The 27,684-nt window shown below is 56.4% G+C and overlaps 1 protein-coding gene across 1 annotated transcript; it reads right to left on the reverse strand.

The window, feature by feature from the left end:
• On the reverse strand, nt 1–27,666 carry SEMA7A (semaphorin 7A (John Milton Hagen blood group)). The gene is given in 15 exon segments (XM_051628386.1): nt 1–2,017; nt 2,414–2,481; nt 3,264–3,415; nt 4,006–4,121; nt 5,624–5,822; nt 6,407–6,515; nt 6,636–6,814; nt 7,885–8,024; nt 10,102–10,141; nt 10,143–10,213; nt 11,275–11,359; nt 11,796–11,891; nt 12,165–12,215; nt 13,167–13,300; nt 27,507–27,666. Coding segments are annotated over 15 exon segments (1,899 nt in total). The 5' UTR covers nt 27,619–27,666; the 3' UTR covers nt 1–1,670.
• Between the last annotated feature and the right edge of the window lie 18 nt (nt 27,667–27,684).

Raw genomic sequence — 27,684 nt, forward strand, 5'->3', positions numbered from 1 at the left:
TCTTTTCCACACTTTTATTTCAATGATCACATTCTCACTTTGGTCACAGCTCTGAAAGGTTGTTGGTTGGTTTTTTTTGGTAGCTGTTGTCTTGTTTCTCCTCTAATTTGACCCCTCTTTCTAGAATACTATAAAATTATACAAGTGCAGTAATTACCAGTCGATAATAAATAGGTATTTGTTAGTCCACAAAGTTAAAGTGCTTTGAGAAGGGATGTAAGAAGCTCTATCCTAGATTCAAGGGGGGGGTATTCTTGGAAATGTAGTGCAGTAGGAAGCTCTGGCCTGTTGTCCATGGTCACGAGAGGCAAGTGGCATCTCTCCCCCCTCGCCAAAAAGCCCCCCCCCCGGGCACTCCTGAGTGTCTCCAAGCAGGCACGAAGCAGGAGCTTGTGCTGCTGTGCCAGGTTTCTTATTGGAAGCATGAGATCAGATGCCCCTCTCCATGCCACGGCCCGAAGCTGGGCAGTTTTGGCCTGGGAGGGGGTCGGGGAAGGTTTGGACAAAGGTGTGGGATCACCCCTGGCCTGGAGGCACAGGGAGAGCATCCCGGGTTTCACAGTTTCGTTTTGTTTCCTTCAGAGACCTCCAAGCCCAAGAGAAGCAAACCCTGCTCCTTCCCTGTCCCCCCCACCCCGCAGTGGGAGGGAGAGAGGCTGAGGGTGGTGGGGACAGGGACAGGCCCCCCCCTGAGCCCGGGGGGTGTTGCCCTGAGATTGGCACCTCTAAAACCCTGAGGAAGCCCGGTCCCTCTCCCGGAGGAGAAGTGCTGGGAGCACAGATAAATGCCCACAGATAAATGCCCTTAGCTGCCTGCAGAGGATTTTGTGCGTTTCAAATTGCATCCCCGAGGCCTCCCCGGGTTTGGTTTGAGGCTCTGCTGCCACCTCCCCTTCCACCTGTCCTTCCCCACACCCCAAAATCTAGTCATTCTCCGAGGCTTTTCCATGCAAGCCGCTAACTTTGTGCCCGCCCTCGCCGGCAGGTTTCCACCCCTGGTTTCCCATCTCCCTCCCTTGCCCAAGCCCAAGCTGTAACAAAAAACCAACCCCATACACCCAACGCCTAAAACCCTTCCAGAGCCCAATTCTCCAGCCCAGAAGGGGGCCCCACGTGTGACACTTGGGAGCGTGTTCCAACCCAACCATCAGCCACCAAAAAACTCGGAGGCATCAGTCCCCGCCGGAAGCAGAGCACAGGTCAACCAGGTAGAAAGGCCAAGGGCTGGTTCCTCCTCTTCATCACATGCACGTTCCCGAAGAGAGGAGTGGCCGTGCCCTGAGGATCAGTGCATGCACATTGGCAAAGTCCCCTGGGTGTCCTCATCCAGGGTGGGCTCAGGACAACCACCAGAATGGAGCCACCAGCGTTGGGGAGAGGCTGACACCGCTCCCTCCCCGCTGCTGGGTCCAGTGAGTGTCCCCAGTGTCCTAGGGTATCCCTTCCCTCCCTGTCTCCAACCCTCCTCCATCTCACCCTGCAGCCCCATCTTCTTCCCCGTGACTCTCCCACCAAGGTCAAAGATGGAGGGGGGTTGCTGCCCAGGACCCCTTTTGGGACAGTCAAAGATGAAGGTCCAAGGAGCGATTAAGAGAACGGGAATCTCGCCTCAGGAGTGGACAGCAAGTGCAAGAAGAGTGGCAGCAGCTGGGAACACAGTCCTCTCGTGTTCAGTGGAAGAGCTCCACCAACACCACCATCAGGAGCAGTTGCAGCCAAGAGCCAAACGTCATGGAGGCCTGGCCCTTCTGGGACATGAACCTGAGCTGGTTGACCAGGCGCTCCTTCACCAGAGCCTGCTTGAAGCCATCCTCCTCTGAGATGCAGACGTAGTGGCCATAGTGGACATGGCTGACATTCTGGATGAAGTGGAAGCAGTCCTGCTGGGGGTGGGTGGTGTTGCAGGTCTTGATGAGGCTGTTGTTGTGGTACCAGTTGTAGGTGGCATAGTGGGACTCGATGGGACAGTTGAGGTAGTAGCGGGAGAAAGGGACAACTGTGATGTTCTGATAATCATCTGTTGGAAGAGATGGAGAAGGGTGGGATGAGACAGGTGCCTCCAGGAACCACAGATTCCTTCCCAGGTCTGGAGGGAAGGACAGCTGGGTCGATGGGGAGAGGTTACATGGCCATGTAAGGACAATGGCAGGGCCTGACCCACGCCTGGTGAAGCCCATGGGACTCTTCTCCCTGGCCATCAGCCTACACAGAGTTTTGAGGCCTCTCACCCAGCTCAGAAATCCATCCTCTAGCAACTCACTCCAAGCTGAGACTTGCTCAGTGTCTCAGTCTCAGCAGGGTCACTCCCAGGTCCCCAGCAATGAGCTGCAACACCTGGCACGGCCCGTACAGAGGCTGGAGAATTGGTCCTCCTGCCCCAAATAAGCAGCCCCCAGCTCAAACTTTCACTTACCTTCCTTAACATCCCCCTTTTGGCACTTTCCCTGCCACGGGTCCAGGTTCAGGTCCTGGTGTACCTCCCTAGAAGATGAGAAGAGGAATTAAGAAAGCACTAGCCTCAGGGAAGCAGCACTTCAGGGCTGGGAAGGGAATCACCCCCAAGATGAACCCAATCTGGGTGGGGAAAAACACCCCACACCCCACTCAGGAGCTTGCTGGATGACAAACCTGAGACCCAGCAGCTCACACTGCAGACAGCATCACAGCCAGCAGAGCTGTGCACAGTTCACACAGGAAAAGGGGGGCTGGGGACTCAAAAATCATAGAATCCCAGGCTGGTTTGGGTTGGAAGGACCTTCAAGATCATCTAGATCCAACCCCCCTGCATGGGCAGGGACACCTCCCACCAGCCCAGGTTGCTCCAAGCCCCATCCAACCTGCCCTTCAACACTGCCAGGGATGGGGCAGCCACAGCTTCCCTGGGCAGCCTGGGCCAGGCTCTCACCACCCTCACACTCCAGAATTCCCTCCTCATGTCTCACCTCAATCTCCCTCTTCCAGTTTTCATCCCTTCCCCCTTGTCCTCTCCCTCCCTGCCCTTGTCCCAAGCCCCTCCCCAGCCTTCCTTCAAACTGAAAAATCCCCCAGTCTCTCCCTCTCCAGAGCAGGGGTGCTGAGGGACAGATGGATCCCTGAACAGGCAGAATTTTTAGGAAGAGCACAAACATCTGCACTTCTCCTGCCTGGCCACATCTCTGGCATCAAAACCAGGGGCAGCCCCGGCCAGGAAGGGGCAAGTCTGGGTATGTCTCCCAGCAAAGCAAGCAGCTGAAGGTGAGGGAGAAGCAGAAGGTGGCACTTACTGGTTCAGGTAGACAGACTGGCAGGTCCCATTGGCCCAGCCACAGTAGGGGTCCCGTGCCAACAAGCAGCTCTCGCAGTTGTTGCGATACACCCCGCACATGTCCATGGGAATCTCCAGGACTTTACTCCTTGAGCCAACGTACAGCACGGCCTGCAGGAGGGAAGACAGGTCCCTGTCCCCCCGTGTCACCCCGCCGAGTGCCCAGCACCTCAGCCACAGCTGGGACACTGGGCTGGATCTCACCAGCGGGGCTGGTGGATCTGCAGGCGATGCAGTCTGAGGTCCCTGTCACGAGAGGGGGAGCAGCCCCTGTCTGCCAACAGGTTGGTGCCCTCAGTGACAGCAGTGCTGTCACCCCTGGGATGGAGCAGCAGAGCTGCCTGGCAGCACATCTGCCAGCAAGGCTGGGCAACCAGAGGGGAAACCGCAGGGGGAGAGAAACCTCTGCTGGGGTTTGGCCCCAGGGGCAAACAGCCTCGTTCTTCCCTCATCTCCAGAGGACACGAGGTGTCCAAAAAGCTCCCTTGCCCACTGACCAGACAGTTACCCAGTCACTGGAAGCCCAGCTGTTTGGACTTAGCAAAACACAGCACAGGACCCCCCCCACCAACCCACCCAGAAGCTACTTCCAGATCCAGAGGCTGTCATTAAACCACCTGGCCCTGCCTCCCCTGCTACTTGCTTTGAAAGCTGCAGCCTGACCCTCTGTTCTCCTCTGTATGGAGCAGGCAGAGACCCACCCTCTTGTGGTCCAGGATCATGGACTGGATCGGGTCCTTCTTTGGGAAGACCTGAAGCTCCATGATGTTCTGCACCCCATCCGGCAGCTCCACGATCTTGTGGATGGATCCCTTGTCTGGAAAGAAGGAGGGAAGAGTTCTGCTGAAGCCTGCTGAGAGCAGGCAGGGACAGACAACATCCCCCTGCAGAGCCAGGCCTGCCTGGAGGCCTGAACCAGCTGCCCAGAGAAGACAGAACCTTGCTCAGTAAGCAGCCAGTTTGCCCTGCTAGGAGACCATCCCCAGGAGAGCAGAGCCTTGTCATCCTCCCAGCCAAGAGCCACCAGGAACCCCCTTCCCATGGCCCTGGAGGACCTGGCTGTGCTTTGATCTGCTGCACTGCAGCAGCCTCAGCAGGAAGACCCAACCTCTCTGGAGCTCCACTCTGCTTTGATCACTGCCCTGGTCCTGCCTCAGCCTCATCTCACCACCCGCCTGGGGCTCAAACTGGGGCTTTTGCCTGTTTTCCTAATTCAACTGACTCCCCTCCCCAGTCAAATAACTCCCAAACTGGTGATTTAAGGAAATTAGTCTGGCGAAGGGATGGAAAGACAGATCTAGAGGGAGCAGGGCTGAGGAATCCTCAAGGTTTACTCTCTTTTTGCATGGTTTCCCAAATAGTCGCTTCCTTCTCCACCACCAACCAGGGTGGAGGGACCAGGACCCCCCAGGTGCTGGCCCTTGTCTCAGCACCTACCTGAGCAAGGGTGCCCTGCCAAGCCCTGTAGCTTGGAACGAGCTCCCTGGTGGGACTCCCCAAGGCTTCAGCTGCATTTCAGCTGAGGCTTTTGGCAAGGTAAGAAGGAGCTGAGCCCTGTGTGGGCCCTGAGCCAACCCAGGCCACCCGCTGAGAGCTGTCTGCACTTTTTAATCGTGGCTTGGGAAACAACAACAAAAAAACGAACCCAGGAAGTCCCTCCACAAGTGCCAGTGAACAAAGCCCAGGGCAGGGCAGAAAAAGGGATGAGCACAGCTACAGGGAGCAGCCCGTGGAGCTGGGAAGGCCGGAGAGGGAAGCACAGGGTTAGGGACCTTTGTGGCTCCCTAACTGAGCTCGCCAACGTGTTTTCTTTTTGCTCTGCTGTCCTGTCCACCTGCAGCTGGAACACCTTGGCCCAGCTCCACAGCACCTCTGGCTGCCCCAGGACCTCTGGCAGCTGTGCCTCCAGCCAGAAGGGCTGACCTCACAGGAAGCCTGTGCTGCTGCACCAGAGCAAGCAGGGACAGGAGATGACGGAGCAGGATCCCTCCGCAAAGGATTTCTGCTTGGCAGTGCAAAGCTGCCCCTGGGGAGAGCTGTACTGCTCCACCCTCGCCCTCCCACAGGCTGACACAACCCAACAAGGGAAATCCCCACCTGCTGGGATGCTGCTTTCAGCCTGTCTTTGCCAAACTGGTCCTAACAAACCACGCTGGGACTCGGCAACTCTCGTCTACTTAACAAACATGCTCAACGGGGAACACAGCCCCTTGCTTCTCACTGTGCTGGAGGGGGGGGGGGGTCTCCTCTTGCTTCCCTTGTCTCCCTGGAGGGGCAGGCAGCCTCCAGGGGGGCTGCAGAGGGAGTGGGTGCCAGTACCTGTTGCCAGGTAAAGCACGTTGTAGCGGCGGCCGTCGCCCCCCGAGACCTCGTGCACCCGGATCCTCTGGTAACGGTGCTTGTTGTGGAACAAGGGGCTCTTGGTGGGGGAGAGGGGCTCCACCCTCTCCTCCACCTCCGGGTGGCTGTCAGCTATCTTGAAGGTCTCGCTCGGGGTGTGCTGGCCAGAGGAAACACACTGCAGCAAGAGGGGAGAAAAGCCACCGTCAGGGGCAGAGCCAGGTCCCCCGGGGATGAAGCTCCAGGGCCCCACGCAGACCCCTGGGTCTAGGGCCCCTTTGTCCTGGGGGCAAACACAAGTCCCGGGGCCACTGGGATTGTGCCCGTGCCAGGTGCTACCACCGAGCTCCCAGCTCAGGAGGGTGACAGCCCCTGACCCCCCCAGGCAGCTCTGAACTGCCTCCCCCACCGGGGGGGTGGTGCAGCAGGGCTGGGCTGCAGGTCGGCTGGGGGAAGCCCAGGGGATCAGCAAGCAAGGTGGCCTCCAGACCTGTCTGCCCAGGCAGGTAGGAGCCTGTCTCCCCCTGCTTTCTATGAAGGCTTTGGACCTTATCCAGCCTCCTTTTGTTTCCAGCAGCCAAGCTCAGATCTTTCCTACAACCTCTCTTGCTGCCCCAGCTCTCACCTGGCTGCTCGGTGCTGGGACAGTTCCCCCAACCTGCCCCAGCTACTCTGACAACTGCTCTGACAGAGCAAGGACCAGCTCCCCCGGCCTCAGGAGGCCTCTCCACTTCACCTCAGCATCTCTTATCCCTCACTCACCTGCCCAGGCTTGATCTCTGGGGTGGGACCCTGATAGCCTTTCAGCCTGGATGTCCGAAACACGGCGTCAATGTCCCCAAAGGAATAGACACAAACAGCAGAGCTTCCCCTGAGGGTGACAAAGAGAGGGTCAGGGAGACCATCACCTGTCACCCCCTGTGGCTGCTTTCCACCCACTGCTGAAGAAAGAAAGGGTTTGGCCCAGGGGATCTTTTGCAAAGCCCCTCACCAGGTGTTGGTGAAGAGCCCGTAGGCTTTGGACTGGCGCCAGTTCCTCGCCGGGACGAAGAAGACATCTTGCAGCCAGTTGAAGTTGCCCTTGGTGACCGGGTCTACACAAATCAAGGTGGCCTTCAGGAAGGTGGTCCACTTGGAAGCAGAGAGCGAGCTGGTTCCCCCTTTGTCTCCCTGTGGGAGAGGGAAAGCAGGGAGTCAGGTTGTGGCAGAGAAGAACGCTCCGTGCTGGTTCATCTTTCCTCCCAGTAGCTGGCACGGGGCTGGGCTCTGGATGTGTGCTGGGAACAGTGCTGGTGACACTGGGATGTTCTCCTTCCTGCTGAGCAGGACCTACACAGAGCCAAGGCCTGTCCTGCTCCTCACCCCACCAGGGAGCAGCCTGGGGGGGGCACAAGGAGTTGGGAGGGGACCCGGGTGGGACAACTGACCATATGACATTGTGCTCAGCAATGAAACTGGGGGGGAGAGGGGGGGAGGAGAAGGAAGAGGGGGGAGAAGAAGGAAGGAGGGGACATTCTGAGTGGTGCCATTTGTCTTCCCAAGTCACCATTTACGTGTGATGGAGCCCTGGGGATGGCTGAACACCTGCTGCCCACGGGAAGCAGGGAATGAACTTGTCTTCCCTCTGCTTGTGTGGCTTTGGCTTTCCCTGTCAAACTGCCTTTATCTCAACCCACAGGTTTTCTCACTCTTATCCTCCCAGTTCTCTCCCCTACCCCAACCTGGGGGCAGTGGGCAACCAGCTGGGGTTAAACTACAATTTTTTTACCATCCAGTGGGGGGGGTTCAAAAGGTTCAGGATAACAACAGGGTTGATAGGAACGTGCTAGATGGAATTTATAGCTGTCACTGCTGTTTAGCTCCTGATCAGCAGGCTGCTGTGCCTGCCCTGGGGCTTGTTTGCCTTCCAGTATCTGAGTCTGGAGCTCATTAGTGGCTGCTTTTTGCTCTCCCTGCTCACTGCACTGCTTATCATCTGACTCTGCTGGGCCTGGGAACCTTCTGATAACAGCATCAGCCACGTGCTTGGGCTGGTAGATGGCCAGAGCATCCCTTCTGCCTCTGTGTAGCCCCTGTCCAGCATCCTGGATGGATAACTGGGAGATAAGAAACTCTGTGGCCCAGGAAATCATTGAGCCAGAGGGGCCAAATTAGGAGTCAGTAACACCAAGGAGCTGGCATGTCCTTCTGCCACCCCCAGAACACTCTTGCCTCCCCACCACACACTGTTCCCCTGGTACCTTACACAGCTGGGCCACACGGGAGATGTTTCTGGGGGCCTCAGGACTCTTGTCTGGGTTGTCTTCACGGAAGAAGTAGTAAATCTTGTCCTGGTGAGGCTCCTCGTGTCTTAACGTGGTGGCTTTGACAAACTGAGGGTCTGAAAAGGGAAGTGAGTGGTCAGAAAAACCTTTCAGCTGAAAAACCACTGGTGGGGCCCAAACCAGAGTGTTCTGCAGCCAGGCCCTCACCCTCCAACAGTGGGGAAACAAACACCCTCTGTGCTCCAGGCAAGGGACAGGTCTGAGCCCACCCCAACACCTGACCTGTGCAGGGCACTAACTGCTGCTCCTCACCTGCCACCTTCCCAGTGGGTTCCCTGTCCTCTCTCTCCCACCCAGCTCTTTGCACCCATACATAGACTCCCAGACTGGTTTGGGTTGGAAGGGACCTGCCCTTCCACACTGCCAGGGATGGGGCAGCCACAGCTTCCCTGGGCAACCTGGGCCAGGCTCTCACCACCCTCACACTCCAGAATTCCCTCCTCATGTCTCACCTCAACCTCCCCTCCTCCAGTTTTCATCCCTTCCCCCTTGTCCTCTCCCTCCCTGCCCTTGTCCCAAGTCCCTCCCCAGCTTTCCTGGAGCCCCTTCAGGCACTGGAAGGTGCTCTAAGGTCTCCCTGGAGCCTTCTCTTCTCCAAGCTGAACACCCCAGCTCTCTCACCCTTCAGTTCCTCTTGAAGCTCAAGTCCCCAGAGCCCAGCAAAACCTCAGGGGCTGAGCAGCAAGGGAAACCCCTTCTCCCTCCATGCACAGGGGAGCTACAATCACACAGAAAGGCTCCCTTGGTGGAACAACCTGCACTATTGGTTGTGTTTGTTGTGGAAAACCCAGTGATGCTCTTCCTACTCAAACCCCACGGCCACAAAGGGCATCCCCAGCAGTGACAAGGTCCCTCTGGGCATCCTTAGTTGATGTCCCCAGAGCAGGGAGTTCTGTGGAAGTGTGGGAGCAGCCTGGCAGCTCTGGGTCTATCAGGTTTGTTTACCAGTGCCTTGGTTGCCTGCTGCCCTAGTGGGATCTTGAGTTGATTCTCTCACTGGGGTTCAATGATCTCCCACTCCCCAGTGTCACTGGGGAGGCAAGGTAGGAAGCTCATGGAAATGGAGGAGGGTCCCTTCTATTCCCCACCCAGCTCAACATGGGTTTTGGAAAGAATCACTGCCCAGAGTCCAAGTGGCTCTTCCTGTTTCCACCACCCCACAGCAGCTGATGACACCTTTACACAACCATATTTCCTTCCAGCATCTGACAGGGGACTTGCCACCCATTTCTCTCCATTTCCCCATCCCCCCCAGCCTGAGCAAGAGGAACTCACTAGTCAGCTGCTTTGTCTCAGAAGCAACGAGGTGAAAATCCCCCAGCTGGCAGCAAGGAGTGAGCCCTTGGGTCCCTCCTCACAAGCACTGCAGATGGACACTACGTTTGCTGGCCCTCTCCACAGCTCCAGAGGTGACCAAACCCAAACAAAAAGCCCTGGAGCTACATACCAGGAAGGCAGAGAGGATGTACCCCTCCAAGATGTGCTCTGTACTTCAGAGAATGGTTTGATTTGGAAAGGACCCTAAAGATCATCCAGATCCAACCCCCTGCATGGGCAGGGACACCTCCCACCAGCCCAGGCTGCTCCAAGCCCCATCCAACCTGCCCTTCAACACTGCCAGGGATGGGGCAGCCACAGCTTCCCTGGGCAACCTGGGCCAGGCTCTCACCACCCTCACACTCCAGAATTCCCTCCTCATGTCCAACCTCAATCTCCCTCTTCCAGTTTTCATCCCTTCCCCCTTGTCCTCTCCCTCCCTGCCCTTGTCCCAAGCCCCTCCCCAGCTTTCCTGGAGCCCCTTCAGGCACTGGAAGGTGCTCTCAGGTCTCCCTGGAGCCTTCTCTTCTCCAGGCTGAACACCCCAACTCTCCCAGCCTGTCTCCAGAGCAGAGCTGCTCCAGCCCTCCCATCATCTCTGTGGCCTCCTCTGGACTCTCTCCAGGAGCTCCACGTCCTTATGTTGGGGGCTGCAGAACTGGCCACAGCACTGCAGGTGGGGGCTCATGAGAGCCAAGTAAAGAGGTACAAAAAGTACTTATGGGCCCACAGTTGTGGACTGAGTCAGAGGCCAGTTTGTCTGCCTGGCGGGGCAAAGCAGCAGGTCCCCCACCTTCAGGATCTCCCCATACTCACTCTGCATCACTGTGTCACTTGTGTAGAGCTCCCCACCCCCCCCTCACTCGTCGGAAACGGGGTATCTTGCCATTCTGCTGGCTCTTCTTGATGGTGGAGTAGATGTCATGACCTGTGGGGTAGGAAGGCTCATTGCAGTGGGCTGCCTCCAGAAGAGGCAGAAGGATTTGTGAAAAGAAAACAAAAGCACCAAGAACTAGCTGGGCAGAAAGGCAGGCCAGGAAAAACTCAGAGAACTGGTGGACAAAGGTCCTGAAACCCTGTCCCCACTGCCTAGGACTGAGCAGACCTGGCAGAACTCCCCCAGGGACCCTTTTCCATCCTGTTCCTTCCAAAGCAGCAGGGACATCTTTCTTGTCCTCTCAAGGGAGCCCCATCCCTCCTGACAGGCCCAAAGCAGCAGAATTACCACAGGACCCTCTTTCCCTGTCATTCCCACTCTACTCTGCCCTCTCACCCAGACTCAGCCCCCACACCCTGGACAGGAATGAACCACCTGTGCTGTGCTCTGCCCTACAGTGATCTGCATTCCCATGGGGCAAAAAGGCTCACAGGATCCCAGGCTGGTTTGGGTTGGAAAAGACCTTCAAGATCATCTAGATCCAACCCCCCTGCATGGGCAGGGACATCTCCCACCAGCCCAGGTTGCTCCAAGCCCCATCCAACCTGCCCTTCAACACTGCCAGGGATGGGGCAGCCACAGCTTCCCTGGGCAACCTGGGCCAGGCTCTCACCACCCTCACACTCCAGAATTCCCTCCTCATGTCTCACCTCAATCTCCCCTCCTCCAGTTTTCATCCCTTCCCCCTTGTCCTCTCCCTCCCTGCCCTTGTCCCAAGCCCCTCCCCAGCTTTCCTGGAGCCTCTTCAGGCACTGGAAGCTGCTCTAAGGTCTCCCTGGAGCCTTCTCTTCTCCAGGCTGAACACCCCAACTCTCCCAGCCTGGCTCCAGAGCAGAGCTGCTCCAGCCCTCTGAGCATCTCTGTGGCCTCCTCTGGACTCTCTCCAGGAGCTGCAGAGCAGGAAGAAGCCCTAAGGCAAATCCCCAGCTAGAGCCAAGGGACAGAGCAGCCCCTGGAGCAGCTCGAGGTGCCCAGGAGCCCCTTTTCTCCACGGAGAGCCCAGCCTTCCTGCACGGTATCATGACTGAAGGCACCAGAGCACTCAGACTTACCATCAATGACAACGAGGGTATTGGAGTCAGGGGTGAAAGGAGCAATCCCTCTGCCATCCCATGGAGTGCTCTCCCTCCTCTGTGTCTGGGGAAGGACAGAAACAGCTCCTTAGGAGCCTGGGAACCGCAGGGGAGCCAGGTGCCCACTTCCACCCCCGGGGCAGGAGGAAAGCAGCTCTCCTCGAATGGCTCAGGTTGGAAGGGACCTTAAAGATCATCAGGATCCCACCCCCTCGGCTGGCACAGCTCAAATGAGTGAAGGGCACAAGCCATCTTCACGTGGGCCCCTGCTGCAGGCAGGAGGTGAGGAGAGGGGGCCACGCCGAGCCAGCACAGAAGGTGACACGCAGGGACCTCTGCTGATCCAGGCTGTCCCACCCTGCCACCTCCAGCAGCCCGAGGGAGCTGGCATGTGGGCAGTTCAGAGCACTCAGAGAAGGAGGATCAGGACAGATGGAGAGGGCACCAAACAGAGCAGCGAGTGCTTCACACTGGTCCCACCACAGGAAGCCACAACTCACCAGGTTCCAGCAGGTGGGAGCGCAGGCTCCGGTCCCGCACACCAACATCCCACCCCCGTACTGCTCCACCAGGGTGAGGTAATTTTTATTGTCATCCTGCAGGAAAAAACAGAGGAACGTGAGCAGCTGTGAGGGGCAGAGCACAGCCCCCACAGCACGGCTGCTTCCCAGCTCTGTCACGGCCCTTCAGAGCAGAGGAGGAAGCTGGAATCATCACCTCCTCCTCCACAGGCACTGGAGGGCTTCACCCAGAGAGAGCAGGTGAGGAACACACACAGCTCCTTCCCTAGTGGTCCTTCAACCCAAGTCCTCCAACCCTCTCCCATCCAGCTGCTCCTCACGTGCTCTTCCAGCACAGGCAGCACCTACCAGGCTCCCAGACATCATGCACTGTCCTTCATTTTTCACTGGGAAGTCTTCCTAGAATAAAAGAGAAAGAGGCTTTAGTTCCTCCCCTCTAAAAGTCACCTAAGATGGGCTCAGCCCCACACTCCACACAGTCTCGTAGCAAGAAGAGAGGCAAGCACGTTGGTGAGATGGAACATCTCACCAACATGGCCACTCAACACTGGAGTCCAGCCCCTTTTTCCCACCGTGGCACTTGGAGACCCTTGGGCAGGCAGGGCTGGATCTCTCAGGCTGGATTTTGGGGTGAGGGAGAAATGTGGGGATGTGGGGCTAAAGCTGCAGGCAGGACTAGCAGGGCTGGGCTGCTCTCCAGAGGATTTGGGGAGAGGGTCTGTTGTTGTTGTGGGGAACGGGTGCTCAATAGTGGGTGGTGGAGCCTGAGAGTTGGGACATTTGAAGCACACTGTTCCCAGGAAGAAGAAGGGAAGTATCTGCCTCCAAATTTCAGCAACAGACTTGAGAAGGACAAGAAGGAGTCGTGAGAAAACCAACTTGGGGGGGGGCGGGGGAGGGGTTTCCTGTATTGAGTTTGTGTCCAGCTGGACCAGAATTTCCTGCTTTTGAGGAAAAGCAGCCTGGGCTCCCACAAGGGAAAGGGCTGGAAATATAGTTTCTCCCCAGTGACTCGAGTCTGAGCATCCCTTCCCATGCTACAGAAAGGGTCCCCCACTGGAAAAATCCCTCCTCTGGAGCAGCAAAGTCCTCAGGAGGAACACAGCCTGGGAAGAACCCACCCACCACTAGTGTAGGAGGCTTCCCCCTTGCTGCAGCCATTCATCATCCTGACTTTGGAGCTTCCAGGAGGGATGGGGCAAGGCTGGGCAGAGCCTGGACCCTTCAGGTCTGACTTGGCTGCTGGCAAAGCCACCGAGCACAAGGTACCTCCCATCTGGGCTGTGAGATGGATGCTGGGCACTTTCTTCCCAGGCTCCAGGGCCAAAGCTGTTAGCAGAGCATCCTTACCACGTAGTTCTCATTGGTTGCAAAGTCGTGGTAGTAAAGCTTTCCCTCTCCCCCAATGTAGATGGCTGAGCTGTTTTCTTCATGATAGAAGACTGGGTACTTCTCACTCCGGGGAAACACATACTCCTTTGCACCTAGGAACAGCACAGGAGGAGACACTTGTCAGGGGAAGTGCAGCTGGCTCCTGCACCCTCTTCCCCCAGCTTTTTGTGCCCTGCTTGGAGGAGACCTTGGGTGTGTTCCATTGGAAGGGTGACAAGGGGACTGGCTGAAGGGGAGAGGAGCTGCCGTGGGGAGGTGCAGCTGGGGGTGCTGCCTCCCCGTGACCTCGGGAGAGACCATCTACCAGCATCACACCTCCCTCTGCCAGCATCTCCCCCCCAAGGGCCAGGAGCCCCTGGGTGATGGGGAAGGATGACATGCAAGGCTGCAAAGGCCCCAGACATAAACAAGAAGTGAGCTGCAAGACCCCGGGCCCGTGTCACAACCGGTAGCTGCAGCTATCCAGACCCAGCTGGGGAGGAAGAACAGCCTGTCCTCCCCTCTTTCCTTCCTCTTTCACCTTCTAGCATTTCCAAATCCTCTCTCCTGAGAGCAGCCTCCCTTCCCTTCCGTCCTGCCAGCTCAGGTGGGGGAGGCTGGCCCTGCACCACAGTCATGAGCCTCCTATCCTGGGGCCTTTGCTGTCTCTCAGCAGGACCTCCTGGTCCTGCAGTGTCCCCAGGGCAGTCCAGCCCCATCTGGGCAGCTTTCCAGGCCCAGCTCCAGAGCAAGGTGCAATGCAGGTGCCATCCATGCACTGCCCTGGGCTGCTCTGTCCCCTGCTGTAGTTTGCAGCAATGACACGAGAGGAACTGCTCTGAGCAGGGTGGAGGGAAAAAATAACCTGCTCAGGACTGAGCTCTAAGCACGACAGGGCACTCCATTTTCAGTTCTCCCTCTTTTCCCTTTTTCCAAAGGAGAGGAGAGGCCTCTCTCTCTCCTGCCAAGTCCCACTGCTCCCAGCAGACAAAGGCTGCGTCTGCCTCAGGAACTGGCTGCCTGCACAGACAGGCAATTAATCAGTGGCACGTGTCCCTCTCTATTTATAGGGGCACTTGGCAGGACAGGCAAAGGACAATCTCTGCACAGCCCAGCACTCCCCCTCTGCCCGCAGCATGTGCAGGGGTCCTGCCAGGGATCTGCAGAGCCCAAGGGAAAGGAAGAGTTCTTAGAGGTCACTGGGGCTACTGAATGTCTGCTCCATTTGTGGCTTTTTCTCCATGGCAGTATCCTGGTTGTATCTCCTCAGGGTCTCTAATCCCTGCAGGGTTCAAGGGTACCCAGCAAGGCTTTCCCACCAGTGGCTGGGCTAAGGGGGGGCTCCTGCTGCTGGGAAGCCCAGCCAGGCCCCTTCCCAAGGGCACCTCAGCCTGGAGGAGAGAGGCTGGAGCTGTGCCTGGCACAGGAACCATCCCTGCCCTCCTGCCCACGGAGCCTGGAGCTGTGCCTGGCACAGGAACCACCCCTGCCCTCCTGCCCGTGGAGCCTGGAGCTGTGCCTGGCACAGGAACCACCCCTGCCCTCCTGCCCGTGGAGCCTGGAGCTGTGCCTGGCACAGGAACCATCCCTGCCCTCCTGCCCGTGGAGCCTGGAGCTGTGCCTGGCACAGGAACCATCCCTGCCCTCCTGCCCACGGAGCCTGGAGCTGTGCCTGGCACAGGAACCATCCCTGCCCTCCTGCCCACGGAGCCTGGAGCTGTGCCTGGCACAGGAACCATCCCTGCCCTCCTGCCCACGGAGCCTGGAGCTGTGCCTGGCACAGGAACCATCCCTGCCCTCCCACTGAAGCAGCACCTCCAGGCTGCCCCTCTCCCTGACACCCTGGAGCTGCATGACACCCTAGCTGGGTGACAATCCCCGCCCGATCCTCATCCCCTCCCCAGCCCTGCAGTCTCTCCTCTGTCCAAGGACTTGGAGAAACTCCTTGAGGATGTGCTTTGCCTGCTGGGAAAGCTGCATCCAGTCTTTTTTATAGTGACTGTGCAGCTAATCTACCTAAGTAACCCTAAAAGCAGGATGCCAGTCAGGAAACGCCAGCGATCCCGGGCATTTCATCAACCACAGCCTCCATCCGTGCTTGCTGGGAAGGAGAAGACTAATCCTCTTTTCACCAGCAGTCCTCAAAATCCCCCTCTTGACCCAGGCAACAGCCCACGCACCCTGGAGCCCCCCTGAGCCCTTCTCCCCTCAGCCAGCTGCCACTGCCACGGCAAGCAGGTCTGCTTGGGCTTTCAGCAAACTTGTTGCTTTTCAACCCTCCAGCCAACTTTGCTCTTTGGTTTTCAAACCTCCAGCCTGGCCCCCAAGTTTGCTGCTAAGCCAGGAACATCCCCACCTGCAGCCATGCCCTGGCCTCCCCCTCCCCTTGGGCTTTGGGTGATTCTGGGACCTTTGGGTTTGTTGGAGGCTTTTCCACTCCTCTTTGGGTTTCTTTTTGAAGCTCAGCCCCCGAGAGCTGTGCCAACCTGCGAGGACCCACTTCTCTCCACACAGCCAGAAACAAAACAAGCCCCAAACAATCGTTTTGGTCGGCGCCAACACATTGTTTATCCTGCAGCTCCCCAGGGACTGTGCTGAATCACCAAGCTGGAGTAAACAAGCTCTGCTCACCAGGGGCCAGCAGCAGGTTTGTGGCTCCAGCACTGATTTAACTCCCACCTCAAAAAAAAACCACAAAAAACAACAAAAAAAGAGCCTTTTAAAGGTGTTTCTGGGAGTGGGAGCTGGGATCCCTCTGACTCCAGCAGCCCTGCCAAGCCAGCCCTCAGCCCTTGCTCTGCCTTCCACAGCAGTTTGATCCCCTTCGCCTCTGCTTCTCATCTGGCAGGGTGAGGGGGAGCAGCCTTGCACCCCCAGACTGGGAGCCTGGGGGTAGAAATGGCTGCAAAGAGCCTGGGATGATGATGAGGCAGAGGGCACCTGGAGCCCCACACTATGTTCCCCAAAGAAGGGGAAGCTTGAGCTTCAAGGCTGCTTCTGACACCGCAAAGAAAGGCTCACCCCTCTGGAAGGGGGAAAGCATGACCTTGCCACCTCCCTCCCTCCCTCCCAAATCTGAGTCTGGACCTCCAGAAGACACAGGGCTCATTCCCAGAGCCTGGCTAACCCTTCTGGGTCCCTTTGCCTGGCATTTGCTGCCAACCCCAGCAGCAGCACACAGCTCAATGGCAGGATTGTCCATCGAAAGGCTCCCCCCGGGGCCAGGGGGGTGAATGGGAGAAAGAGCAGCTTTGTGCTCTGCAGGCGAGATGGAGAGAGAGGGCCACAGCAGATGGAAGGAGGAGAAGGGTATGAAAAGAGGGAGAAGGAGGGAGCCCGGTGCATCTCGGAAGGATGCCTGCAGCGTGAGGTCATGGAGGAAGAGGGAGATGCTCTGGCTGGGACCAGGGCAGGGAGGTCCATCCTAAACACAAAAGAGAGTGAAGCAAATAACTGAGGGAGCGTTCCTGCTTCCCATGGGATGGGGGCGTAGCTGGGGGAAAGGGCTCGGCCTCCCTTGACACTGCTTGGGCAAACCTGGCTGTACCGACACACCACAGGGCTCCCCGACACCCTTTGGAGTCCAGGAGACCCTTCAGAGGGACAACAAGAGCCTGGGGAGAGCCTGGCCCTCCCCAGCACCACAGCAAGGTTTGGGGCAGCTTTGTGCAGGGGGGAGCTTTGCCCCCCACCTCCAGAACAGACAGCCAAGGAGAGGAGCAGCGTGGGCAGGCAGCCTCGTCGCCTTCACACTCACTAACCCAGCTCACTGAGTCAGCCCTGCCAGTCCCTCTCCCCTCACAGTCCCCCCATTCCCTGCTCCAGCAGCTGGTTCCAGCATTCCAGACACTCAGCTTAGTCACTGGCTCACCAGAACTGGTGGCCAGCAAGCCCTTGCAGGTCTGCCATTCCCTGCTGCTGCTGGGGGAGGACAGCATCCTCTCCCTAAAACAGACGTGATGATTTGAAACAGCTCGGGTGCCAGCATTTAAAAATAAGGAACAGAGACCAAGCTTGGGAAGGAAAGTAAAAAGGGGAGGAGGATGGAGATAAGAGCCCGTTGCTTCCCGGGAGCGGCGCTGCTGCAGATGAGAGGCAACCTGGTGCTCATAAAACCCTTGTCTAGTGGGACCCACTGGAACACGAAGAGGGAAAACCAGGCAGAGTTATGAGATGTCCCTGCTCCCCAGAATTAGCCCCTCCACAACCCGGGTCCTGTGCTGCCCTGACCAGGACAAGCTCAGCTCCTGCTAAGCCTCCTGCCTTCTCCTGAGCTCTCCCGCTGCTGCAGCACAGGGACACGGGGCTGGGCCACCCACCAGGATGGCTGAAGGACAGAAGGGGGTTCAACGAGGTGCAGCACCCAAGCTGAGGGACCCTTGCTGCCTGTAACACGTTCCAACACTGCCAGTCAGCACTGTCACACTGCTAGTGACACTGCCACCTGCCCTGCTGCCCACGGGGCCGGCAGCCTCCTGCCTGACTCACCAGCCGGGTTCTTTCCTGGTTCCCTCCTTCTCCAAACAATTTCTCATTTCCCAGGTTTTATTTCTGCCTTCCTTCCTTCCTTCCTTTTTCAGCAGGCTGATGGGATGCTGACCTCACTAGCAGCATGGCTTTGCTGCAGCCCAGCTGGGACCGGCTCTGACGGGAGAAGGGAAAAGCTGCCTTCTCATTGCTGACTCAAGACTAGCAACACAGGATAGGGGGTCCCTGGGTCTTGTCCCTGTTGTGCCAGGAGCCTCATTCCTCATCACATCCCCCGTGAGTCAGGGCTGACTGTGTGCTGCTGGCTTCTGTATTTGCTCCCATTTTTGGGAACACCAGAGCCAGCTCATCCTGGTGACATGGACCTTTCTGTCGCCCTCCCAACACCAGCAGGATGTATGACCAGCAGCCACACCTGAAATGGGCTGCTTGCCTCTAAGGGCTGGGGATGTCATTCAGGTTCTCTGCCTTCGTCACCCACGTCATCAGGGTTAGGATTCCTGGTCCCAGCTCTGACATCACTTCACAGTGTGGTTCTGCTATTCCCCCAGGAGCAACCAGGAGGACAACGCCCAGGTTTCCTACCTGCTCGGCCAGATCCCAGCCCCAGGAACCCCACCAGCTCCACGAGGGGAGCACAGGGCATCACAGCACCCACCCCACAGAGATGAAGACCCACCACAGGGGCTGCCACGGGGGTCCCCCCACCCATCCCTGGGAGAAAGGTTGGACTGCACCACATTGCTCCCAGCCACGAGCAACACGCCGTCTGTCTCCCCAGCTCCACCACGGATGCTGGCAAGAAGCCAAGCTGTATTTTTGGTGGGTTTTTCATTATTATTTTTTTAAAAAGATGAGCTATAAATTCCCAACTTGAGACATTTCGGAAGGAGGAAGCTGCTGTGCTCACCAAGCAGCTAGGTTCTCCTTCCCCCTCTTGTGACTTTGCCCAGAGAGAGGCATATGACACAAGGAAACCACGCTCAGGCTGGGGAGGTGCCCCCCACAACCCCCCACCAACCATCCCCTTCCCAGGGGATGGACACCTCGAGCAGTCTGATGGGCTTCTGGGATCCAGCAGAACCTACAGAAACAAAGTGCTTTGTTTTGTCTGTTGGTTTTGGTGTTGTTTTTTTTATATATATATAGGAAAAATTAACTCTCTAGATGACATGACCCAGAAGAAACACTGAGGGAATTTGTTCCAACCTGTCACGGAGTAATTGAAGGGCTGTGAGCTGCAAAGTTCTCCAGCACACCTTTCAGAAGATGATAGGTTTCTGCGGGAGGGTTTTCTGAGAAAAGGGTGAAAAGGCACTGGAATGTGGGAAACCACTTCCTTCTTATTGCTCACAAAAAAAAAAAACCACCTGGCCTGCTGCTCCCTCCCCAGCTTGTGTCACCAGCACCCTACCAGTCTGCTTCAACCCACACCCCAACATATTTCCAAGAAAGCAGAAGAAAAGGAGGAGAATCAAGGCAGCCCCATCTCCTACAGATTCCTCTCCTGGAGCCCTAGGAGGTCCCTCCTTCCCAGAGGAGGACAAGTTCTGGAGAGCAGATCAAACCAGCCCCATTGCAGGCATCCACCATCTCCGCTGTGTTTGGGAGCCAACACGGCCTCTCCCAGCAGGGCAGGGCACTGACCAGGTATGGCAGCAATGCTGAGGTCAGAGCAGCTGCCTTTAGCCAGGCACTCCCACAGAGGCATCACCCCCAGAAGGATGTGTGTGCCCAGAAAGGCTAAAGTAAAAGGGCTTCCCAGCGAAGGCAAAGTGCTTTTGCATCAGCCTGGGGTGGCTAAAAGCCCTGACAGCAATTTTCCCATGCCTTCCATCCCGTCGGACACGTTGTGGTTCAGATCCTGAAAGCAGCACAGCTGGGAGGGAGGGCTTGGGCAGTGCAGCTCTCCTTTACCACCTGGGACCATTGCCCTTTGCATGCAGAACCAGGGAGTCCAGCTTTGGGCAGCACAGGCAAACGCGCTGCAGGTGGACGTGTGACCCTGAACCCTTGCTGAGGGGCCACGTGCTCGTGGGAAACCCAGAAGAGGTGAGAAAGCAGGGAGGGCAGACGTGCAGCTGGGGAGCCCACGTTACTCAAAGCCAGAGCTGATTGCTTTACACATTTCACTCTGCATTCTTATTTCAAGTTTGCAGCGAGTTGGAGCGACCGGCTTAATCCGTTTGGTGTTTCTCATCCTGTCTCTCCCCCCAAGACAGTTTTGCAATCTATCAGCCAAGAAGCCTCACGCTGTCTTTTCTCACACCCCTCCCCAACTGCTTCCCTGCAACCCCACCCAAGCACCCCTCCAAGGGACAGAGCAAGGCCACGGATCCAGCAGGAACAACTACAAGCCTCTCCACGGCAGGACTTTCCACCTTCAGCCAAGCCACGTTCCCAGCTACCACCCCCCTGTGCTGCTTGCCTCCTTCCCCAAAAAGACCCTGAGGTGCTGGTGTGGCTGCTTCTCCTGCCCTCAAGACATCCCTGCCCTCCACAGCAAAATGCTCCAGAGAAGGGGAAACAGCTCAGCCCACGTTTTCAGGGATCTATCCTACACGAATCCCAACGTCCTCATGCCAGGGAGGACCACGCCAGAGGAAACTGCTCAGGCTCACAGAGAACACTCTCACTAGACAAACATGCTTTCTTAAGAGTTCCACTGCAGAAGGGCAATATTCTGCTGCATTAATGATTCCCACTCTATTTTGGGGAAGCTCCGGAACGTTTTGGCAGCAGCATTCAGTGCAGGGGTGAGGGAGGGCAGGAAGAAAGGGGGAGGAGGAGACAAAAAAAACCCCAAAAAACCCTCTTGGTTTAGTAACCCAGCTGCTGGGCACGGGGATGCCTGCTCTTCTGAGAGCTAGGAGGCCAATATTCCCTTTCCTAAGGGCCTCCAAGGCAGAGCCAGCAGCAGTCCCAAACACCCACTCAGCAAGAAACAAAGGACACCCTCAACCTGCAGCCAGGGAGGGGCAAACCTTGAATTCCAAACCTCAGGCAGGGCTTGATCCTCCAAAGGCTCCAACCAAAGTACCCTCCAGGCTCTGGGAGATATGGCTTTCTCCTATTTAAATACAAAATGACTGCATGACAGGCATGGCCATGCTTTCTATGCATGCTAGCACATGACAGAGATCCCCTGCCCACGCCTGCATGCTCAGCCCCCCCAAAATTATGCAGCACTGAAGCCTGTGCCACTGCAAGCTGAGTCCAGAGCCTTTGATTTCACGTGCAGCTCATCAGCTCCCAGGTACATTTTTCCCTTCCCAGCCCTGAAGCAGAGCTGCTTTGCTGCACCCTATGGATTGCAGGTGCTAAATTTAGAGCCTGGTTTTGTTAACTTTCCAAAAAAGCCTTTCTCTCCTTAATGACATTCCCGTGTATCCTGCTGGAAGCTGGAGGAACTTTGGCCTGTGATTATGGCATTTTATGATACGGTCACTGGAGCAGCAGCAGAACAACAAAAGGATGCTTTTAGCAGGAGAGCTGCTAGCTGGAGAACACAGCTGCCCCTCCCACTAGAAAGATCACTTTCCAGAGGCTGAGTTCTCATTAAAAAAAAAAAGAGGCTTTCCAGAATGAAAATTGCCCCGAGCACCTCTCAGCACACCCACCCACCAAGCAACCACTTCACCTTTTAGTTTAATTGGCAACCATCTCCCACCTCCCTCCTGCTGCTGCTGCTGAGGGCAGGGACCCAGAAACCCTCCTCAGGGACATATCTTCTTCTCCCAGCCCCAGGGAGGCCATCCAGGAGCTGGACAAAGAAGAAGAGGATCTGTGCAGTCCCCCCTGTGGAGCTTCCAGCCTCTGCAGAGGTTTCAAGGTGGGAAGAAAGATCTGTGGCTCCAGAGTGAGGCTGAAGTTTCAGTTCTCTAGAGAACACCCATGAGATTATGCACACAGCAAGGGAACTTTCCTGCTAGATTAGGAAGGGCTCTGTCAGGCTTTTTGCAGCCCTCCTACGTGGGGCTCTAAGCTTCCCACTCCTGTAATGAGTGTTAGCCAGGTCTCAGCCCCCCAGGTTTGTCTGAGGGGAGGCCATGCAGCCCTCCCTAGCACCCCCATTCTGCCTGCTTGCCCCCCAACCAGTGGGAACACACCACATCCACCCTTCTCATGTCCAGTTTTGGCTGCAGCTCCACATTACTCAGCCAACCCCACCACCTTACCATCAGCCAGCTGAAACCAGACACCCTGGCCAGACTTCCCAAAACTTGTGCTATCCAAGACATGAGCAAACCCACGGCCACTGTTGCTGTGAGCAGCCTTAGGGCGTGTGTCTGGCTCACACTGGCCATGCATTCCTCAAGAATTCCTCCTTAAACTTGCAGTGCCCTCTCCCTCCTGGTACACAAACACCCAAGTAGAGAGAATCCTTTAACCCAAATGGTTAATGAGAAGTGGAGCTGCAGGAAGATGTTGACACCAGTTAGCAGGGTTCAAACTGGGGGCTGGATATTTACAGCTCCAGGGACCCAAGGGCAGTAGAAGGGTTATTATCCAAAGCCTGCTCCTCCAGACTTAAGCTGCTCCAAAAAAGAAATGAGCAGAGATGGGAGGAGATGCTTCCACATCCTGTCACACTCAGCATTTCTCTGTCACCCTGGATGCAGTGGGACACTACACCAGGTGGAGCTGGGAGCCAGGAGTGCCCCAACAGGAGGAACAAGTCCTATTCTTGGGAGCAACCAGGAATAGCCACACACCATAGGATGCAGCACACAGGGGAGAGACCAGGCTGCAAAACAAGCCATTTCCTTCCTCCAGCTCACCTTCCAGCCCTTTTTCTGGATACAAGCTTCTTTAAAAAGCATCTTGGACTCAGTACTTATGATTTACTTTGTACTCAAGTGCTCAGATTTAGTTTGTACTCAAGTGCTCAGATTTAGCTTGTGTTGCCTCAAAGGGCTGAGCCAGACTACACAAACTACAGAAAAGCTGCTCAGGCCAGTTTGATGTTATTCTGACCCTGAATCAGCCCCGAGGGCTGGCACAGAGCTGAGCAGCAGGTCAGGAATTTACAGCTGGCTCTCTCCCCCAGTCTTCAGCATTGCAGTGAAGCAGCCACAACTTGGAATAGTTTGCCCATGCCTGGTGTTTTTTTTTTTGTGTCACGCTCTTGCAACAGGAGGTGGTTGTGATTCACTTGCTTGGTTTGGTTGGTTTGTTTTGCTTGCCTTTATTTTTTTTTTTTCTCTCTCTCTCCAATCTGCACGGAGCAAAAAATATTTCCAACCAATATTTTATAATACCAGCATCATCCCCCACCCTGTGAAAAATGAGCTGTCTGCAGAAAATAGCCTTGCTGGGAAAAGCGAGAAGCTTTCTCCTGGAAATGCTGATGCTCCAAAAGCTTCATGTGACACTGTCCTATAAAGATATTTCCCACCCATGGGACCCTGGATCCCACTCAGGGGTTCTTGCTGGCACGGTTTTCCCAGGGCAAGGAGAGGCAGCTGAGCCTGGCAAAGCCCAGGAGCTGCTACAGGACAATTTCCAGGAGCTGCCATTTCTCTTTCCCCGTGACCCATGGAATAGAATCATCCTGATTGGAAGGGACCTTGAAGATCATCAAGGTCCCAACCATAACCTAAATCCCCCAACCATAACCTAATATACCCGTTAAGTGCTTCAATCACATCCCTAAGCATTATACCTACATTTCTCTTAAACACCTCCAGGGATGGTGACTCCACCACCTCCCTGGGCAGCCTGTGCCACTGTCCAACCACTCCTAGAGCCAGTTTACCCAGTCAGAGCAGCTAAGGGTCCCTCTTTTCTTTTCCCCTGCTTCTTCCTGCGAGCTACACACCAGCTCAGACCTGCTTCCCTCCAGCTTCCAGCCTCACCTCTTAATAACAGAGGGGAATAACTAAACTGCCAGACCCCACCCTACCCCAAGGTGCAAGTGCAGCCAGTAACCAGAGAGGGGCTGTGAGTTTCCCAGATCTCTGCTCACAGATGAAGCAGGGACAAGATCATCTTAAGCGTGGCAGTAGCTAAAAATGACTCCTGCCCTGCCCCAGGCTGTGGAACCTGAGCCAGCCCTCAGGTTCCTCACTGCTCTCCTGATGCTCGGGGACTTTCTGGTCATGAGGCAGCCAGCCTAGGATGTCACCCTCCTGCTCAGCACAGAGAGGCTGTGTCTGCCTGCCCTGTCACCCTGACCAGCCCCGGGACACAGGGGGGGTTCCCTCTCCCATCAGAGCAGCACCCAGGGTATCTGGGCTGACAAGCTCAGCGTGGGGTGGGAACACACCTTCTCCAGGCAAAGCCCAGCTGGGCAGCATGCAGGGAAAATACAGGGAGGCAGAGGGAGGACAGAAGGGGAGATAAGCAGGAATACAGTGTGCAAGGTTGGAATGCTTCTTCTGCACCAGCCCAGGCTCAGCTCCCTCCTACTCTGCACATTTCAGCAGATCAGGAACTTGCCACTGACAACCTTCCTTCGTGAAGACACCGGGGAGGGCAACAGCCAGGAGAGACCCTGACCCAGCTGGGTCAGCTGCAAAGGGGAAGGAGGACAAAGTCCTTGTCAGTAAAAAGGATCTGAAGCACTTCAGATATGACCAGTGGCCTGGAGCTGACCTCAGCCCTTTGCTCCTAGTGTCTTCCCCCTAGGAGGAAGAAACCCTGCACAGTCAGATGTTCTTTCCAATAACTGCTTACCCAGCTGGCCCAGAGAACCCTTCACCTGTGCTGGCTGCTGGGGGGGGAGCCCAGGATCCCCCCACCCTGCCCTCGGGGGGCAAAAGCACAAACCACAAAGGGGCTGGCTGCCTTGGGGGCAAAGCATGTCCCTTCCTGCCCTCCTCCTGCAGGGCACAAAGGCAGGGAGGCAGAGCAGCAGCCGAGGCCTCGGGGCTGGTTTACAGACACTGTGTGCAGAACACATGGTGCTCCAGCCACCCCACCACTGCAAATCCAAGTCCCCAGGACTGGGAAATGACACAGTGTCCCCATACCCATTTCTTGCTACCAAACTGGACAAGGGACCGTGGGGTGAAACAGCCAGGTAGCTCAGGCTGCTTGCAGCAAGGCCAGGGCTGTTGGAACAAGTCCAGAGCAGGGCCACAAAAATGCCAAGAGGGCTGGAGCACCTCTCCTACAAAGAAAGAGCTGGGATTGTTCAGCCTGGAGGAGAGAAGGCTCCAGGGAGACCTTAAAAGCACCTTCCAGTGCCTGAAGGGGCTTCAGGAAAGCTGGGGAGGGACCTGGGACAAGGGTGTGTAGCAACAGGACGAGGGGTAATGGTCTTAAACCAGAGCAGGGCAGATTGAGACTATGCATTAGGAAGAAGTTCTTCACAATGAGGGTGGTGAAGCACTGGAACAGGTTACCCAGAGAAATATTCAAGGTCGAGCCCTACACCAGGCTGTAAGCAACTTGATCTGGTCAAAAAGGCCCCTGTGAACTGCAAGGGGGGGCTGGACCAGATGATCTTTAAAGGTCCCTTGCAACCCTTCCACATTCTGTGATTCTCTCCCTGGGTCTGGCAGGATGCTGGTGAGGGGAGCAAGGCTGAGAGGTCCACCCTTGCCCAGCACCAATTTCCTCCTCTTCCCCAACACCAACAGCCTGGGGAAGGATCCCAAGACACAGCCATTCCTTCTAGAGAGAGCTGAGCTCCAGCCACAGCAGCAGGAATCTCCCACCCCCACCCCCCCCACCACCTTGCTCACAGGGCTGGAACATCTCAAAGTGCCTTTGCTGAGGCTGCCATACCTAGTGCTAGTGATGGGCTGTGGCGTGTAAGAAATTTAATTATGGGAAGAGCTGCCAGCACCTGCAGAGCCCAGAGCTGAGGCCAGTGCTGCAGCACACCAGGCCCAGCCCCAACAGCCACACACACACACACACACATCCTGCACTGCTGCTCTTCTTCTCCATCCCACTCCCAGCCTGCAGGACCAGGGCTGGAGCTGCAAACCAAGCCCTTTAATACCCTCCTCCTCCTCTCCCTCCAGCCAGGGGTGAGCCTCTCTCTGTGGATGCAAACAGCAGCAGAGTGCTGACCTGCAGGTTTTACTCGAGATGCTGAGCTTGCCTTTTCCTGTGCCTGGAGCAGTGGGGAAGTTGGAGGGCTCCCTGCCACCCCCCCCCCACCGTGTCCCCTTTGTCCCTGTCCCATTTCTTCAGCCTCCCCCGGAGCCTCCTCCTCACCCACGGACCCACTTCCCAAAGGACAGGAGGTTATGCCAAGCAATCTGTTAAATAGGCCACAGGACTGATTTGTAATGAGGGTACCACACCTCTGATACCTCCCTAATTGCAATACCTTGGCTGTGCCTCAGCTGAGCTCTCAAAATAAGCCCAAAGAGAAACTGAGATAAGCAGTAGCTCATCCCCTTGCAGGGAAGTGACCCAACACTAATCGGTTTCAGTGCTGGTGACAGACCCATTCTGTGCTCTGTTCCAGGAAAACCATCCCCCCCCAGAGATGCAAGGCAAAGCCAAATGACCCTACTGGGAGTGCAAGGCAGGCACAGCTCCCAGGGCCAGGTGGAAATCACCCAGCCCAGCCCTCTCTTCCCTTCAGCAGAGTTTCACTCCAGGAGAGGCATTTCCAACCGCACCAGACCCCTGCAGTTCAACTTTCCTCCTCCTCTCCCCTAAGCAGCAGGAGGGAAAACGTCTCTGGAGAACCACAAGACCTCCCCCAGCAGAGGATTTGGGGGGGGGGGGAAGGCGCAAGAGCCCGAGACCCACTCCCACCCCCTTTTCTGACCTTCTCCTTCCTTCGCCAGCAGGTGAAACAAAGGGCACACCGCCAGGACTAACCTTTTGCTGCCCTCCCTGCCTCCTGCCTCTCCCCTTTGTGTGCCAGGCAGAAGCCACCTCCAAGCCACACACCCCCCCCCCCCCCCAAACCCTCCCCTCTGCTCCCAGCCCTTTCCCCGACAGCCCCAGGGCCGGGGTTTTGGGGCAGAAGAAGGGCACCCCATAACAGCAGAAGAACAACAGATGGTGCAGGATAAACCACGGGATAGCGGTGTCCTCTTGAAGTTGCCGGCACAAGCAGGAGTCACAGAGGAGCTGTTGTGCTGCAGAGCAGCCCTGAGAGCTGCAGCAGCTCAGCCAAACCCCACAACCGCTGGGGACAAGACGGGGTCTTTTGTTAAAGCCTCCCTGGAGGGTATGGATCGAACAAACAAAACACCCAAAAAGCTTAGGAGGCGCACGAGAAAAGGTTAGTCTGCTCTTTCCAACACAGAAGCAGCTTGGGCTGTGCTCTGAGCTTGCTCCTTGCAAACATTTCTTTGTTCAGTTTCTAAGACCAGATCTGATCATAAGCCCTTGTGTGCCATTCCAGACTATATAGATATAGATATATATATAATTTTCTCAGAGATCAGAGAGCTCTTGCAAATGTTTACTCACAGAGCTCATTTGCAGCCCAAAGGGTAAGTAGAGATGAATAAGAAAATTAAGTGTTAGGATGCAAATCCACTTCTCCATTCCGCCCTGCGAGTTAAGAGGAAGTGGTTACTGGGGCTGCTTCAGGGCTTTGACAGCCTTTTAATACACCCAAGGTTGTAGGAAAATGTTTTTAGAATATGGAAAGGAAAGGACTTGGCGAGAAAAGGATCTAATAATGCAGTTAAAAGCAACCAGGGAAGCCAGAAGCCCCTTCCTGAGCGTTGTTAGTTCAGCCTCATGAGACCAAGTCTCCCTAAAGAGACAAAAGAGTAAGAATAACGATCAAAAAAAAGGCCAGTTCTTCAAAGACAGGACCTGGGTAGAGACCTGAGGGTGCAGGGAGCAGCTGCAGGCTGTGCTGCTGCATCTGAAGGCTGCAGCCCAAGGCAGCCCGGGACTTACCTTGCGGAGCCGCGATGATCCTGGGGTTCACCTTGGAGCGCCCCGCCGCCCCCGCGCCCAGCCGGCCGGCCACCAGGGCCACCAAGAGGAGCAGAGGCCACCTCCTGCCCATCCCTGCTCAACGGAGCCAGCCGGGATCAGCTCGGGAGGCCGCCGGCTGCATCGCTCGCCTCATATA

This window comes from Apus apus, chromosome 10 (genome assembly GCF_020740795.1).
Source record: "Apus apus isolate bApuApu2 chromosome 10, bApuApu2.pri.cur, whole genome shotgun sequence".
Lineage (NCBI taxonomy): Eukaryota > Metazoa > Chordata > Aves > Apodiformes > Apodidae > Apus > Apus apus.